This window comes from Corvus cornix, chromosome 1A (genome assembly GCF_000738735.6).
Source record: "Corvus cornix cornix isolate S_Up_H32 chromosome 1A, ASM73873v5, whole genome shotgun sequence".
Classification (NCBI taxonomy): domain Eukaryota; kingdom Metazoa; phylum Chordata; class Aves; order Passeriformes; family Corvidae; genus Corvus; species Corvus cornix.
The window spans coordinates 48675084-48689812 of NC_047057.1; the positions used below are offsets into that span (position 1 = coordinate 48675084).

A 14729-nucleotide genomic window follows, 5' to 3' on the forward strand; every position below is an offset into this window, starting at 1 on the left:
CGCGGGGCGGAAGTGAGAAGGAGCGAGGCGGAAGTGAGGCGGCGCTGGGTCGGTTTAATGGCGCCGGTGGCGGCGGGAACGCTACAAGTGGCGGCCCCGCCCGGCTCCGCGCCCCACGCCCGCCCCGCGCCGGGCCGCTCAACGAACCACAGACACTGGTGCCTACACGCAGCCCTGCTCGCTCCTGTGGCTCTCTCTGCTCGGTGCAACCACGCCTGTTCGCTGCCGTGGTTGCCTCAGTGGAAGTTGTCCAGGATTTGCCGTGCTTAGCAAAGTTGTTCTGGCGAACGGCTTATCTGGTGAGCAGTTTGTGAGCCTCCGAATGCGCTGAGTGGGCAGGTCTGATGTAAGGTCTAGACTCTTCCCCTCTGCAGTATTACTCGGGATATCTCGGGGGAACAGCTGACTTGCTCTGCTCATCCTGGAACTCAGCTGGTGGCGCACGATTCAGGCTTTTCCCAGCTTATCCATTTACAGAGACTTCTTCCCAACAGCATCTCCCGTTGTTATGCCACGTGGGATTTTTTTGGATTTGCCATTTGTACACTTCCTTGTAGACACACAGGATGTTGGTAGGCTATTGGCATGAGCAGATGGCAGTGAGGAGTACCTGAGCTTTTCTCAGCAAGCTTTTACGGATCCTTTAGAAGTAGTCTATGATCCAACAAGAAATTACAGAGCAGGGCATAAAAATCAAGTTATTACAAACAAATAAAAATTCCTAAACCTACAGGGCAAAACACACAGCTTTGTCCTTGAAATCCACATTACAGGCAAAGGAAAGTCTCTCTTCTGTTGCATGGGTCTGCTTTGCTTTCTTTAAGCAGGGCAGCATTGTCTCTCTCCGTCATAACCCTTGGCTGGGCCCAAAAGTCATAAAGATTACCATTCTGCAGCCCAGGGTGAAGACAATGGAACGTGGCTTCGTGTTTCAGTGCTGTGAAGAAGCAGAGCCCTGGTGGTGTCTCTGATGAGGTTTGATGTCCTTGGGCTGAGGAGGGCCAGTTGTGTGGCAGGGTGGGTGGCAGCGTGGCAGGATGGTTTCTGCAGGGTCCATGGTGTGGCTGCTGGCACCAGTGACAAGGCTCTTGTTCCCTGCAGGACTGAGGAGGCCTGGTGCCGGGGGAAGGGGGGGCAAGGCGATACGCACACACTGCATACAGGAACAGCAGGGGCTGTGAACGTGGGTGGTGAAAGGACTGGGAAGGGCTGGGATGGCCCTCACATCCTAGTAGTGCTGAGAATGGCTGATTTGTGTAGACAGGTGGCAGTGAGAGTGAAGAGAACTTTGCTTTGCAGTTACAGCACCAGAGAAAGCCAGCAGATGGACATATGCTCTTGACAGTTTTGCTAAGGCTTGGAGAACCCTATTCCCACCCCTGGCCCCCATACAGCCAACATCAAGTTTGACTTGAATCCTCCTCTGCTGCTCATTTGCTATTCCCTCTTCCTCCCTCCCATGCCAGCCTTTCCACCCCATCCAAACCCCCCGCACTTCCCCTTACTCGCAGTGCTGCCATGCCAGGCCATAGCATTCCACATGTGTGTTTAAAGTGTCCTGGTGGGAACAACCCCTGCCAGCCATGTGACATGCAGACACTGCCAAACTCAGTGTTTCTGGTCTTCTCCCCTCCTTCCTTCTGCCCACGCAGCCCTGACACTTTCAACCTCATCCAGGGATGTCCAGAAAACAGCTGACACACCAGCTAGACACAAACATGTAGTCTTCAGTAAAGCTGTGCCTCTTTCTGCTCCTGGGTCTTTACCTTCCCTCCCCATCCCCTCCAGGGAAAGGCAAAATGACAGCTTCTCAACAGGACACAAAAGCACATTGTTAAGAAGGTATGAGAACTTGGGACAGGGAGGAAACAGCCTGGAGAAGAGGAATATTCAAGTACTTGGAGAAATGAAGGAGAGACTTAAAGGGTGAAGAACAGAGAAAGTTAGGTAGGGAAAGAAAGGAAGGAAGAAGGCTATGGAGGGCTAAAAGGGAATGAGGACAAAAGCACAGGAGTGGAGGAGGACACGGGACAGTAAGAGGGCAGAGGAACAGCACTGCTGCAGTAGCAAATGCAGCCATTTCAAGGAGGAGGGTGAGGAAGAGGTATCTTGGTATACCTCCTCAGTACCTCTTGTGCCCCCACCATCAGGGGAGACACCCTGGCCCGGTGCTTCTCAATCCATAGCTCTTTGCACTTCTCCGAGATCCTCAAGGCCCTATGCCAAGTGGAGCTGTCCCTGGGGGAGGTCCCAGCAGGGACCCCCTGTGGCATTGTCTTCCCTGTGCTCCCACAGCAGAGGGGCCAAGTTGTGGGGGGAAGGTTTGGCCAGGACCTGTTCAGTGCTGGTGGAGAGAGACCACTGCAATGGGGGATTGCAGCCAGGGGATGGGGTGACCCCATGGGTTGGGGTGGCCCCAGCACAGCTTGGTCTGATCTGCACAGAGTCAAATGCCTGTGATACAAGCATGGCTTTTCACCTTAGTGCTGGGCAGGACAAATGCACCCTCTGCAGCAGGAACATGTTATTTTCCTCTGGGTTTTGCTTCTTTTGGAAAATATATCTATTTTCCCCAAGTACTTTGATGCTTCTCAAATAGATGCTACAGGCCAAGAACGGAGTCTGTCTCCTCCCACCAGTCACTTGCTCTGAACCACAAAACATGTCAGTCTTCTTTCATCTATCCTGTTCCAAGCTGCCGTTTCCCCTTGGGAAGCCACAGCAAGAAAAAGGGATAAAATGCCAGGCCACCATGCCCTCAGACCAACCAGCTGCCTTTACACCCATGGAAGATCCAAGAGAAATCTCTGCTGACATCTCTTGAAACATGCATGCATCGACTCCACCATCTCTCCCAGAATCTCTCCTTGCCATGTCTCCAAGTGATAAAAACAGGACCACAGCATGCCCCACACCTCCCCCCTCCAAAATCCATGCCCCTAGAAATCCTTCCCCCCCAACACTATTTCCCCCAGGCAAGATACACAGCTGAGACACAGAAAAGAGAGAAGGGAAGCTGACGGACAGTCCACTGTGCAAAAAACAAACCAAGAACAGGGACACTCTGGGAAGGATGGGGAGATGCTCTTGTCCCTCTCCGGCACACAGGTAGGCACATGCACGCCCGCACGCACTCACACTTGCATCCTCTCACTCCCACGGAGGATGTGCCACATGCTTCAGAGACAGGCCCGTGGTAGAGTCAGGGGTAGCAGGGGTGGGTTGTCTATCCAGAGTCACCGGGTGACCGTGGAGGGGGAGGGTGTTTCACAGGTTACTTTCATGGTTCTCCTCTGTCTCCACAGTCATGGGGGGCAGCCCTCCATTGTCATTCAGCCGTTTGGCCCTGTAGGTCTCATAGTGGATGTTGTGGGTCACTTCTTTTAGGTCCTGAAGGTGGGTCCTGCAGGGGACAAAGTGGGGTGGGAAAGAGGATATGATAGTCAATATCAGCACAGTAAGTATTATCTGGTGATAATTTTATTCCCTGAAATAAATGGAAGATTTTTTCAGTCTGTCTAGCTAATTATTGTACCCCTCTTTCTGCATGGATAGCACGGGTGCCATCATACACAACTGAGAGCTGGAGCATCAGCATTTGAGAAGACGTAGGCAGGATGCAGGACATGGGCTGAAATTCCTGGCTGTGCTTGCCAGTGCCCTGCCTCTCTTGCACCTGTGCCACTGGCACAGCCACTGGCCATCCTGGTGTGTCAGAGCAGACCGGGACTTATCTGAAACAGTGGTGAGACAAGGAAGCATCAGTGTATGAGGTTCCCTGCAGACCATAAGCTGCAGAACACAGCTGTGAGCATCATCACTGACCTCCATAGACAGCCTATGGACTTGGATTGTTACAGGCTTTGTGAAGATCATTTGGGCAGGATGGTTTTACTGAAAGACTTTGGAAAAGCACCTCTGCTGCAGAAGGTATTACAGAACAAAAAGAAGGAAGTAGGGTGATGTCAAAGCATTATACCTGGCTCAGTAGCACCATACCCACAAGTGGAATGAGTCACAGGGCTCTGGTTTTGAACTGTGTTTCTGTTATTTTCTTTTTGTGTTATTTTTATAGGGAAGAGAGATGACCCTGGATCTACAGCTCTTCTACAGAATCTTTACTGAGGCAACTTCATGAAACAGAGTAGAAATGAGACAGGACAATGAAAGCTTTTCACTTCCAGCTCATATGTTCCAGCACATCCTCCAACATGTAAGGAAACCTGATCTCGGATGTGGTAGTGACCTCTTTATCACTGACCTATTGTCAGCAGCAAATAGAAATTTTTGTAACTTTAATTGGATTTTTTTTTTAACTCCCTTAATGGGAATTTTTGCAACCTTAATGGGGGTGGTAGTATCCCAGTTTTCTCCAGGCATCCAGCTCATACATGAAAACTAGCACCTACTTTACAGAATGATCATGTCACTAAGAGAGGCACTAGAGTATCTACCCCTTAACTCAATCCAACCCTACACCACATAAACTTTCACTGCCTGAAATTGACTTTATTTTCCTTTCAGTAGGGGCTATTTCACTCTGAGTGGATCTCAGGAAGACTCCCAGCTCATCAAGAGAAAATTGGTGCATGACCATGACCTTACCTGATGACAAAATCTCGGAGTAGGGCAAATTCACAGTGATTGAGGTTTTCCACTGAAAAGAAAGCAAGCAATCGTTACATTTGATTTTTTTCAACAGCCCCTTTGTGGTTATAGAGCATGGGAAAGTCACTGCCATGGGGGCAGGTTCCAAGTGGGTAGAGCTTGCATACTTCAGAAAGGACAGGCAGTTGTCTGAACGCCACGCTGTCAAGCATTGAGGAGACACCAAGAGGTGCTCATCAGTCACATAGGAATTTTCATTTGAAAACCAAGGCAACCTTGGGAGCTTAGCTTCACACACCATGGTGTTCGGAGTGGCTCCACCTTCTGCCAGGTGGTGATAGTGGCACCATATTGACCATGGCAGTTCCCTTCTGGCACAGCTATTTGAGAATTCTCCTTTTGCTTGGTTTCAAACAGTTTGTCAAAAATGGGATGGGAAGGTTATCTGGACCCTTGTCTATTACTGTGATCTGCAGACATACTTTCAGCTCCTGTAAGCAAGAAGTTTTTTACCTTCAATGATTCCCCAAGGTGTTTTCCTGCCCAGGACTCTTTTGCCATTCACTTGGTACTCCTTGTCACTGCCCACTACTGCAAAGGGCATGCTTTCCTGCTGGGGAGAGACACGTGGAAAGATCCATTGAACCTATTCCAGAGAGCAGCACCACCACGGTTCCCCATCTACCTTTCCTCCTCTCAGCTCAACAAACACAAGGCCTTCTCTGAGGGAAAAGATTCTCCAGGGCAAAACTTCACTGGCTGTCCTTTTCACCCACCAGTGCTATCCCTAGAATTCTGGACCCTTGCTTTCCAGGTGTCCTTACACCCTAACAAGCTTAGTGGGTAGCTTGCAGCAGTGCCAAGGGCTCTGGAGCTGAGGCAGAGCTTTTCTGCACCTATCTCCAGCATTCCTCAGGAGGGGGATGACGAGGGGAAGAAGTACCTTAGCATAACCAGCAGAGGGTCTGTCAGCCCAGAGCTGCTCACATGGATAGTTTGAGGTGAGTATTTCTCACCAAATTTGTAGTTCTTCACAATAGAAAGAGAGGACTCAAATAATCCTTCCCCATAAGACACATGAACATTCAACAAGTTTAGTGGCTGAAATTGTACTGAGGAAACCCAGAATAGGAGTAGGGGTGCAGCTTTCCTGGGAAGTAGGACAGGAGGTGAGGCTATTGGGGACCCAGATATCTCTAAGCACAGGGAGAAACTATCTTTCCAGAGCACAGAGTGCAGGAGACTCTGCTATCCATAGGGTTGTGCAGATGTTCATAGGTTTACTCTATAGATATCCCTGGGCCTGGAAAGAGACTGCAATTACCACAGGAATGGAGATTAAAAAGCAGTTTATTTCTTATGTGTGAGGGCAATGATGCTGAAGTGTAGAACAAAATGTGGTGCCCTCCTCATACCCCCTTCCCCTCCCACAATAAAATGTTTCCTACCCTGATTTTGTCGTTCTCTGTTTTATCCTCCAAGTCCTCATCAAATTCTTTCTGGGGATAAAACTCGATCCCATTTACTTCTAGTTCCTTGCGCACCTAAGCAGAAAGACATTTTGGAGCACAAAGCAGCACAAACCTGAAGGGAAGGAAGTTGGCAAGGCCAGGCAAACACATCTGGGACATCCTTCCAGTGGGCAGAAGCTGGAGGGATTGTCCCAAGGAAGTGCACAGCAAAGCGAGGACACGGGGCAGCAATGATGAGTCTTTCTTCCCAACCTCGGTTACTTGTCTGGCTCTCCAGTTCCCGTGACAGAACATACCACGGGATGTCACAGGGATACACACATTTCTTCCTTCTCTAACAGATGCCCTCAGAGATATAAACAGCTGCATCTTTAGGACTTACCCACCAACCCAGCTCTGGACTCTGTGCACACCCTGGGGACTGCACTGCAATCCCAAGAAGAAGGATACCACTCATTTCTCCCGCCTCCAAGCCAGGGCAGGAAAGGATGCCATCCAGAAGAGGAGATACTCACTCTTTGTTTGAATTCAGTCTTTTCCTCCAAGGTCATGGTGTCAGCCTTAGCAATAACTGGGATGATGTTCACTACCTTGCTGAGATGTTTCATGAACTCCAGGTCCAGAGGCCGCAAGCTGCAGCCCAAGAAGGAACAACATGGAAGGGGTCACTTTTTACCCTCCTCCCCTTTCATCCTAGTGACTGTCCCAGCATCAGGGCACCCGTGAACCTTCCCTTGTATATACCCTACTTGCTGCCCCCATGTTCTCATCTCCTTCTTCCCATCCATACTGCCCACTCCCAAAAAACACAGTGGCATTTCTTCCGCTCTTGTAATCCTAGACCCTTTCAAGCCCCACAGCACCCAAAGTTAAGCTAAACAGTGGCCAGCCCTGCTGGCAGGATCCCTGGATCCATGTCTGAGATGCAGCAGTGTAGGGTATGTATCTGGCACAGAGGTACCAAGGGCTGGAGGAAGGATGAGGGACTGTGTACATACGAGTGGCCCGTAGGGGAGATGAAGTAGAGGCAGCAGTGCACACGTGTGTCTGGAATTCGTTTCTTCCTTGCAATATTCACCTCCTCTTTCAAAAATTTTTCGTATTGCTCGTTGATGTATTTCTCAATAGGCTCCCAGCTGTTGAGGTGGGAGAGAGAGATGAATAGACAGGTACAAATCTCCTCATGTTCCTGCCTACAGTGTTCCCAGCTCTGACAGCAACAAAGCAGTCTCAGGCATTAAAAAAAGTCCACCTCAAGCATCTCACCATCAGCACAGATGATTAAGAGTTTCTGTAACTGGGCACAGAAATAAGCACTCACCATGTAATATGTGCATACCCCTAAGCACACACATGGTTTCACAGTCCCACGGCCCCATTATCAGCCCCTGGAGTGTAATAGGATCCCAGATGCTTTCACGGGCCAAGCAGATGACAGTCACTCATATACCATCTTAACTTCAGGCCTTGGCCTTGTAAAACTTACCAGTTCTCATTGTTGATCTGGTCCCCAAATCCTGGTGTGTCAATCACTGTCAGCTTCATTTTGACACCACCTTCTTCAATGACTGGGTGAGAAATTGCAAACAATCATTCTCCTCCCCAAGGACCTGCTCTATCATGAAACATGTCTCTGTGTGCCACAAGGGAACAAGAGAGCTCTGCCATCATCCCTACCCAGCAAAGCATTAGGGTTTTAGACCAGGCTGGGTCATGCATGCCTCAACAGTTATGACCCTCATTTGCATGTCTGACCCCAAATTTTGGTAACATCTACACGAAAGCCACTTTATACCACTCTGCCACAGGAAAATGGATTTGTGCTCAGTCTGTAGCCCAGAGGTAGTACTACCTTAACACAACTTCTCCTCCCCTCTAATGCATCATCCTGAATCTGAGATGATGCTCATTACACTGCACCACTGTAGGAGTTGTGCTGATACTTTGCCATAAGGAGCTGTGCACTACCAGGCTTGGGATGGGACGCAACAATGCAATTTGTACAGATTATTAAATGTAACTGCAGGTGAAAATGACTTACAGCAAGGTTTAATCCACAAGTGCAGACTAATGTCTTAGGTGATGAAATCTGTCTATTTTTCTACCCCTCACTTTTGGCTGTGGCATCAGGGGCACTGATGTTTAAGAAAAGCCTTATCTGTCTCTGAGGCCATCTAAAACTGTCCTTTAGCTTCCAATGGAGAAAGGGCTGCCTAATACCAAAGAACTATTTGCGTAGACTGCTGGGATTTTCTGCAAGACTGTGCTGAAGCATCAGCATTGCTTCCACCCCAGCAGCCTGGCTCTTACCATGCCCAATGGCTTTGATCTCCACTGTCTTGGGGATCTTCTCCTCCCGGTTCCAGCCTGAAGATTTGCGGCTCACCTGGGATTTGAAGAGGGTGTTTACCAATGTTGACTTTCCCAGTCCGCTCTGACCTGAGGATTGCAGAGAGGAAGCTTGTGACATCTGCCACAGCCTGGTGATGACAGCGGGCCCAGGGAACAGAGCAAGGCTGGCAGGGGAAGGGAAGGGGCTGTAGGTGTCTCCTTGCCTTATGCAGGCTCTATTTTCCCTCAGAGCAAGTGCTGTCTGCTCCCTCACACCCTCCCTGCAGGGCTCACTCTCCCACCTGGCCTCAGGGGACAGTCCCTGGCCATGGTTCCCAGTTCCTCAGCTGGTCTCTGCCTACCTACAACCATGATGTTGAAGTCGAAACCTGTCTTCATGGTTTTCTTGCGCATCTGCTCAATGATGGTGTCAATACCGATGTAGCCCAGCAAGCTGGCGTTGATGCCCATGGGTTTCATTGGCACGACTGGTTTTTGTCGTGGCTCTGGGACCAGCTCAGACATGGCTGCTTCGTTTTTGCTCTCCACTGGTCCTGCATGGGGGCAAAGATTGAAAAATCATTGAGGTGTAACAACAACCTCCCTGCTGACCTGTCACAGGGGCTGAGGGCAGCTTTGAGCAGCCTTTTCAAGGGGTGTTGAGGATAACTGAATGTCAAGATTTTAGTGGTAAGGCTCATCATGGAGGAACATCTACTAGAGTTTCCAGCACACTCTTCTATGTACCACTCCAGACACGGAGGTGAAGTGGGGTTCACTGAGAATGCAGTGTATTGATGGCTACCTCCAAACAGCAGGAGCAGGGGCAGCGAGGCTGGCTGGGCTGATAATCAGGTGCCCAAAGCTCCATGTGTGTCTCCTTGTTTTTGTCTCCGGGTTCTCAACAGGATCCTTGTGCTTTGCCCCTCCAAGTTCCCCATAAAATTTGCGATGGAACAGACTTAAAAAAATTATGTGTCAAGTCCTGGCATTGAAACAGAGTTTGGGATGTACCATGAGGACTTCCAAGCTTGGCCCTTGCCAGGGGTGGCTGCATTACTGGCTGTGGTGCACAGGCTGAGCTCCTCAGAGGAAGGCAGTGGTGGAAGTGAAAGCATGGCCATAATCTCTGTGCTTGCCTCTCACCTGTAGACCAATGGTTGTTGTCATACTGAAAAACTAATCATCATGATCACAAAATTAATTATCTGCATCCTTCTCTTGTCATCTCTGCCTCCTCACTTCTTCCATGTAGAACAATTGGGTAAAAAGAAAGCCCTGAGGGCTTTCCAGCCTCCCTGACCCTTTCTTGGGTGATGGCACATATTGCTTGGGGCAAGCCTCACCCATTTGTCTCTGTCTCATTAATGAGTAGCTCCCACCCGCTGGGAGGTTGGGAGAGGACAGGGCATGGAAGAAAAGCCCTAATTGGTGGGGAATGGAGGCATGAGGGATGAATCTGGGAAGGAAGATGAAGGGGATAGGAATCAAATACCTTTCATATACAAGCCAGCTGCAAACTAGAGTTTCTCCCACTCTAATTACTCTACTCCCCCATGCTTTGTCTCATTAGAGGGTTATTTTTCCAGGACAGAGACAGAATGCATTTTTGCTTGGTAAGTACTTCATTTGTTTTGGATGCCACTTCAGTTCAAGTATCTCACACTAAATTATCCCTTTCCATCATTTTGGCAGAGTTTTCTCTCCACTTAGCAGAATCCACTGGCAGCAGAAAAGGACATGAGCAGCCAGGGAGGTGACTGCCATTTGGTGGGTGACACATGCCCCTCTTTGCAAGGAAAATGACTCAGAAGTCACTGGGCTAGAGACACTGATGCCACCAATCTGGGGTCCCTGTGACAGCTTAGTCAAGACAGGCAGCGACAGGCTGGGAAGAGATCAGAGAGATTTTGTTCAAGGACAGGGTTAGGCTGCAGCAGGCTCCATGGCTGAATGGGGACGCTGCCTGGCACTCCCACATCAAAGCTCTGGTGCTGACACAAGGTCTGCTCTACACAGTGAAGATTTTACATTTTATATTAGCTGTAATATTCCACTATCATGTGCTAAGGAAAGACCTTGTGGAAGGGCCACCCTTGGCAGGGAGAAGGGTGCCTCCACTCAGCTCCTTTCCACTGCTTGGGAAGTCTTTTATATTAAACTGGGAGAAGGATCTTTCCTCTGCATGAGAGGATGGTGGCAGAGCCACTCATGCACAGCACTGTGGGTAACATCTGAAGCTCTTGTACCACCTCTGTTCCACCATGCCCACACAGGAGAGGTCAGTGGGAGGATGGCCCCCCTCCTGCTCTTCCCACCGAGCGAGGGCACCCTGGGCTATCTCATCCTCTCCTGAAGCAGTGAGCAGCACCCTGGGGGGGACCAGAGCACAAGATGGACCATTGGCTTGAGTCAGACTGGCAATTTGGAGCACCTCACGCTGCCGGGCAGCTGCTGGAGGAGGCATGCTGCCGAGCCAAGTGCTTCTCAGCTGCAATCCTCTCTTACACCCATCACAACTAGTCTGTGCCTTTCCTGCTGACGAAGCATCCCTTGAGGCTCCTGTTGTCTTTCTTCAGTTTTATCATAGCTAGTGCCAGCCAGGAAAGCCCATCTCTCTGGTACAGCACAGGGGGCCAGGCCAGCCAGTTCGCCTGCACCCTGCCCTTCACTCATCCTCTCCCAGGCTGCCCTCATCACCCGCATCATGGTTGTGTGGCTGTGCTGTGTCCCTTATGCTGCTGCAGCATTCTCCATATGCACAGCCCTGCTGGGGTCCTACCTAGCCCAAAGAGTGGGAGAAGAGAGAAACAAACAGGGAATGATGAGGGAATTAGGGACATGGGGCTGTGGCCCCAGTGAGGCACTTGGCTACTGCAGTAAACGGGGGAAAATAAACCCCAAAGGTGGAAAGAAACAGGTCAAGATGGGAAGGAAGCACAGCTGAGCAGCTGCATGGGATGGGTACAGGACATGGGCCATGTGGGCTGTGACCCTTTCACTGCCTGGGTGGTAGCTTGTCCTCAAGGAATCTGTTGCCGTCTCCTTTATTCTTTCAACCCTTGTTCTTACATAGGGAGGAGGAAGGAGGGAATTTGCTGTCAGCCTCAAGGTTCACTAAGAGGTTCATAGCTCATCCCTCAATCTCACCAAGGAAAGCCTTGCCCAGAGTCAGCAGATGTTGCTAACTGCTGTGGACATCACAATACATGACCATTCCTTTGCAAGCTTCCCTGCTGGAGCCAGGAGCTTGGAGTGACTGGTGAGATGTTTCAGATTCAGGTTCTTGGGCAGCTATAAAAACCCTGAGACCAGGAGAAAAGATCTCCAGAAGTCTCCTTAAATATATTTCCTGGATTTTATATCAGGACATTCAAGGTGTCAGGGTAAGCCACCTCCCGTTCTCCTCTAGGTCACTTGCCTTCCTCTCTGTGTGGGGTTCCTCCCATACAGCCTCAGGCAGGGAAGCCCCCATTTTGCAGAAATTTCCCACGGGTCCATTTTTCTGCACATGATCTTCCACCTTTTGCCTCCCACAGATGAATTCAAGGAGCCAGCTGAGGAACAGCCTGCCAGGGAGTTAAGGGTGAGAAAAACCAGGACCAGAGCCGCAAGAGGCACCCTGAGACATGAAACATGCCTGCCTGCTCTCCTGGGAGTGGCTCTGTTTTATGTGCATTAAAGCTAATGCTGCTAGGAAGCCTCCTGAGTGCACTGAGTGGCTGGTCAGGGGTGGCATTTTGTGTCCTGGCCATGTCCTGTAGCCCTTGCAGCTGTCCCCTGTAATGAATGCACGAGAGGGCACTACAGTCAGTACAGCTGATAATGAATAGAGGGGTAGCCAAGGTTAACCACGTACATCTGCTGTTTGCAAGGCCGCCTTTTTCCCTGCTGCTTTGTTCTGTGTGCTAAGAGAAGCTAATTTAAGAGGGCCGTGGCTGGTGATACCCCACTGCTGCCCAGATCCTGTAGGAGGTGGCCTGGGCTGGGCTGGTCTGTCAGGGGATAATGTCTGGCTCACAGGAGATGCTCCATGTGACTCTGGACCAAGGAAAGGTGCAGCTTTTGGGGCAGGGACAGGCAGAACCGGAAGAGCGATGAGTGCCCAGAGAGGTCCCCATGGTCCCAGCTAGCTCCTGCTTCTGACACCCATTGATCCACCCCAAAACCTCTTCCTGCAGGGCCGACATATGTGGCCAGCAGCAGACACCACTACTGCAGCTCACCCTTCATGCTCTGACGTTCACAGGAGCTGTGTGGGGACAGAGGTGGCCCTGCTGGTCCCTTAGGGGCTCAGGTAGTGGGAACTAACATCTAGTATGTCTGGATAACCCAGATATAGTCGCATCCCCTCCCCCTGCCTTCCCATCCTTTGTCTGGGTGGCAAGAGGGAGGGAGAGCTGCAAACAGTGCTCACCACAACCCAGCTTCCAGCAAGGAAAAGCTATTTAACCCCCACATAACACATGGATGGCCTCACTGCAGTTCTCCTCCAGTGCAGCACAAGGTTGTCCCTCTGCAGCTCAAGGCAGTGATCCTCACACACATCTCACCCCAGCCCCTTCCATTCATGCAGTCCTGGACCCACAGTCCCACTCCCTGTAGACATGGAACAGGGAGGAGGGATGGGTTCAAAGCCTGAAGGTGGCTGGCAGAAGCAGGCCCTCAAAGGGTGATGCCAGGTTCTTAGGAAAGAAAGCAAGCAGCTGCTTCAGTAGTACAGCTTCCCTGGAGCTCACCGGCATCAGGACCTGCTCCTTCCTTCAGAGCTGCAGAGGTGCTGGACGGCGCATCTCTCCACTGAAAAAATACCCTTCCCTCCTCAGTTCCCATGACCCCAGGGCGTTTCTTTCAGCTGCGCAGGGCAATGGCTGAGCCCTGCCGGATGCACTGCCTGACCTCAGGGTACAGAACAGAACCATTCTTCTTACCAGATCTTTTTGCCTGGCTTGAAGATCATCCCAATCCTCTGGACTGCCGCAGCCTTCCCAACAGCAACCTCTCATCCCCTCAACACTCTGCAAAGGGCTTGGGCAAGAGCCCGGCTGCAGTGAAATCTAGGGCAGCCTGTGCCGAAGCCTCTCTGGAGATGCAGAAGCTGGAGGTGAAGGAGCTGGGCACATCCCCAGCCCAGCCACCATAGCCCCAGCCATGCCCTTGATGCTGCTCTCCAGCCGTACAATCCCTGTCCCATGTCCCAGTTCACCACCTGGGTGGCACAGCTGTATCGCAAGGTGAGAGGATGCTGAGCACCCCTGGAGCAGGGTACCCACACCACCACAGCTTCCTGTGCCCCTGCCCGCATGCCTGCTGGCTCCTGTGCAGATGCCCAGGGAGCAGCACAGGACATCCCCGCTGCCTGTCACTGGCAAGGGACAAGCCAGGTGCCGAGGACTTTGTGGGCACTCCCCAGCCCTGGGCCAGCTGGATTATCCCTTTCTTTCAGAACAGTGCCTGGCACTAGCTACTCCCCATCAGCACCACAACCAGCCCTGCTCCTTCTCCTTCATACAAGACTGCTGCCACCAAAAGGAAAAAACAGAGGAAAGACAAAGCCAGGACCGATTTCCCCCACTGCCCTCCGGGGTTATCCCTCCCCCGTGCCCAGAGCTGGGCAATGTGGGGGCACGGCGGAGGATGCCTGCGCAAAAAGCCCCAGCGGTGTCCCTCTGGCGTTGCCCAGCCCTGCCAAGCCCGGAGCATCCTACCTTTGAACATGAAGCTTCCTTTGTCTCCGAATCCTCTCCCAAAGGGGTGGGTCTCCCCCCACTTTTCTAGCCTGATGCTGATGAAGCAGCACGGTGGGCTACTTGCTTTTACCTTTGTCTTTCTTCCCTGTGTCCTCTTCTCCCCCCTCTCTCCTTCCCTTCCTTCTCCAGTGGCTATTTCAGCAGAGCGGGGATGCTGGTGCTGCTCCTGCTGCCATCGTCATGTGACCTGAATATTAAACATCTCCGCAAAATCTCCCCCCGCGCACCCTCCCCCGGCTCCATCCCAGGCCCCCGGCTCCATCCCAGGCCCCCGGCTCCATCCCAGGCCCCCGCCAGCCTCCCTGCCTTGCGGGGGGGGGGCATGGCCTCGGGGTTGGAGGGGCCGCTGCCGATGGGGCCCCCATGTCCTGGAGGGGCCCCCATTGCACACCCACACCCCACAGGCATTTTCTTGCCCTTTTCCCTCCCAATTCCCCAGCCTTTTCAGCACCTCTGCTTGTTTAGGGAGGGGCATATTTAACCCTTCACAGCTTAGCTCCGGCGAGGCTGACAAAGGGTGCTCTTTGCCCCTAGGTAATTCCTGGGATCAGCAGATTGCAAAATCTCC

At 51.5% G+C, this 14729-nt stretch overlaps 1 protein-coding gene and 1 long non-coding RNA gene across 5 annotated transcripts; one reads left to right on the top strand and one right to left on the bottom strand.

Moving 5' to 3' along the window:
* Positions 1-37: 37 nt before the first annotated feature.
* LOC109146161 lies at positions 38-6061 on the top strand. The gene is made up of 3 exons (XR_002048020.2): positions 38-299; positions 4076-4213; positions 4525-6061. It is a non-coding gene; the product is annotated as an uncharacterized LOC109146161 (long non-coding RNA).
* SEPTIN3 (septin 3) lies at positions 558-14356 on the bottom strand. 4 transcript variants are annotated; one of them, XM_010410647.3, is made up of 10 exons: positions 14232-14356; positions 8774-8965; positions 8391-8519; positions 7567-7648; positions 7079-7216; positions 6596-6713; positions 6057-6152; positions 5122-5221; positions 4606-4657; positions 558-3403 (listed from the first exon to the last, which is right to left on the bottom strand). In XM_010410647.3, the coding sequence occupies exons 2-10, from the start codon at positions 8934-8936 to the stop codon at positions 3268-3270; spliced, it is 1014 nt and encodes a 337-aa protein (XP_010408949.1). In that variant the 5' UTR covers positions 8937-8965; positions 14232-14356; the 3' UTR covers positions 558-3267. The 4 variants fall into 4 exon arrangements, with proteins under 4 accessions (XP_010408949.1, XP_010408948.1, XP_010408946.1 ...); XM_010410646.3 differs by having other exon boundaries at positions 5122-5218; positions 14120-14356; XM_010410644.3 differs by having other exon boundaries at positions 14120-14356.
* Positions 14357-14729: the final 373 nt, after the last annotated feature.

Bases quoted from the DNA above. Each gene is read 5' to 3' on its own strand.
- SEPTIN3 (XM_010410644.3), bottom strand. The intron at 7,649-8,390 runs GTAAGAGCCAGG...TTTCTCACCCAG, and splicing joins GATCAAAGCCATTGGGCATG to TCATTGAAGAAGGTGGTGTC. The intron at 6,714-7,078 runs GTATGTACACAG...CTTGGGCTGCAG, and splicing joins ATCTCCCCTACGGGCCACTC to CTTGCGGCCTCTGGACCTGG.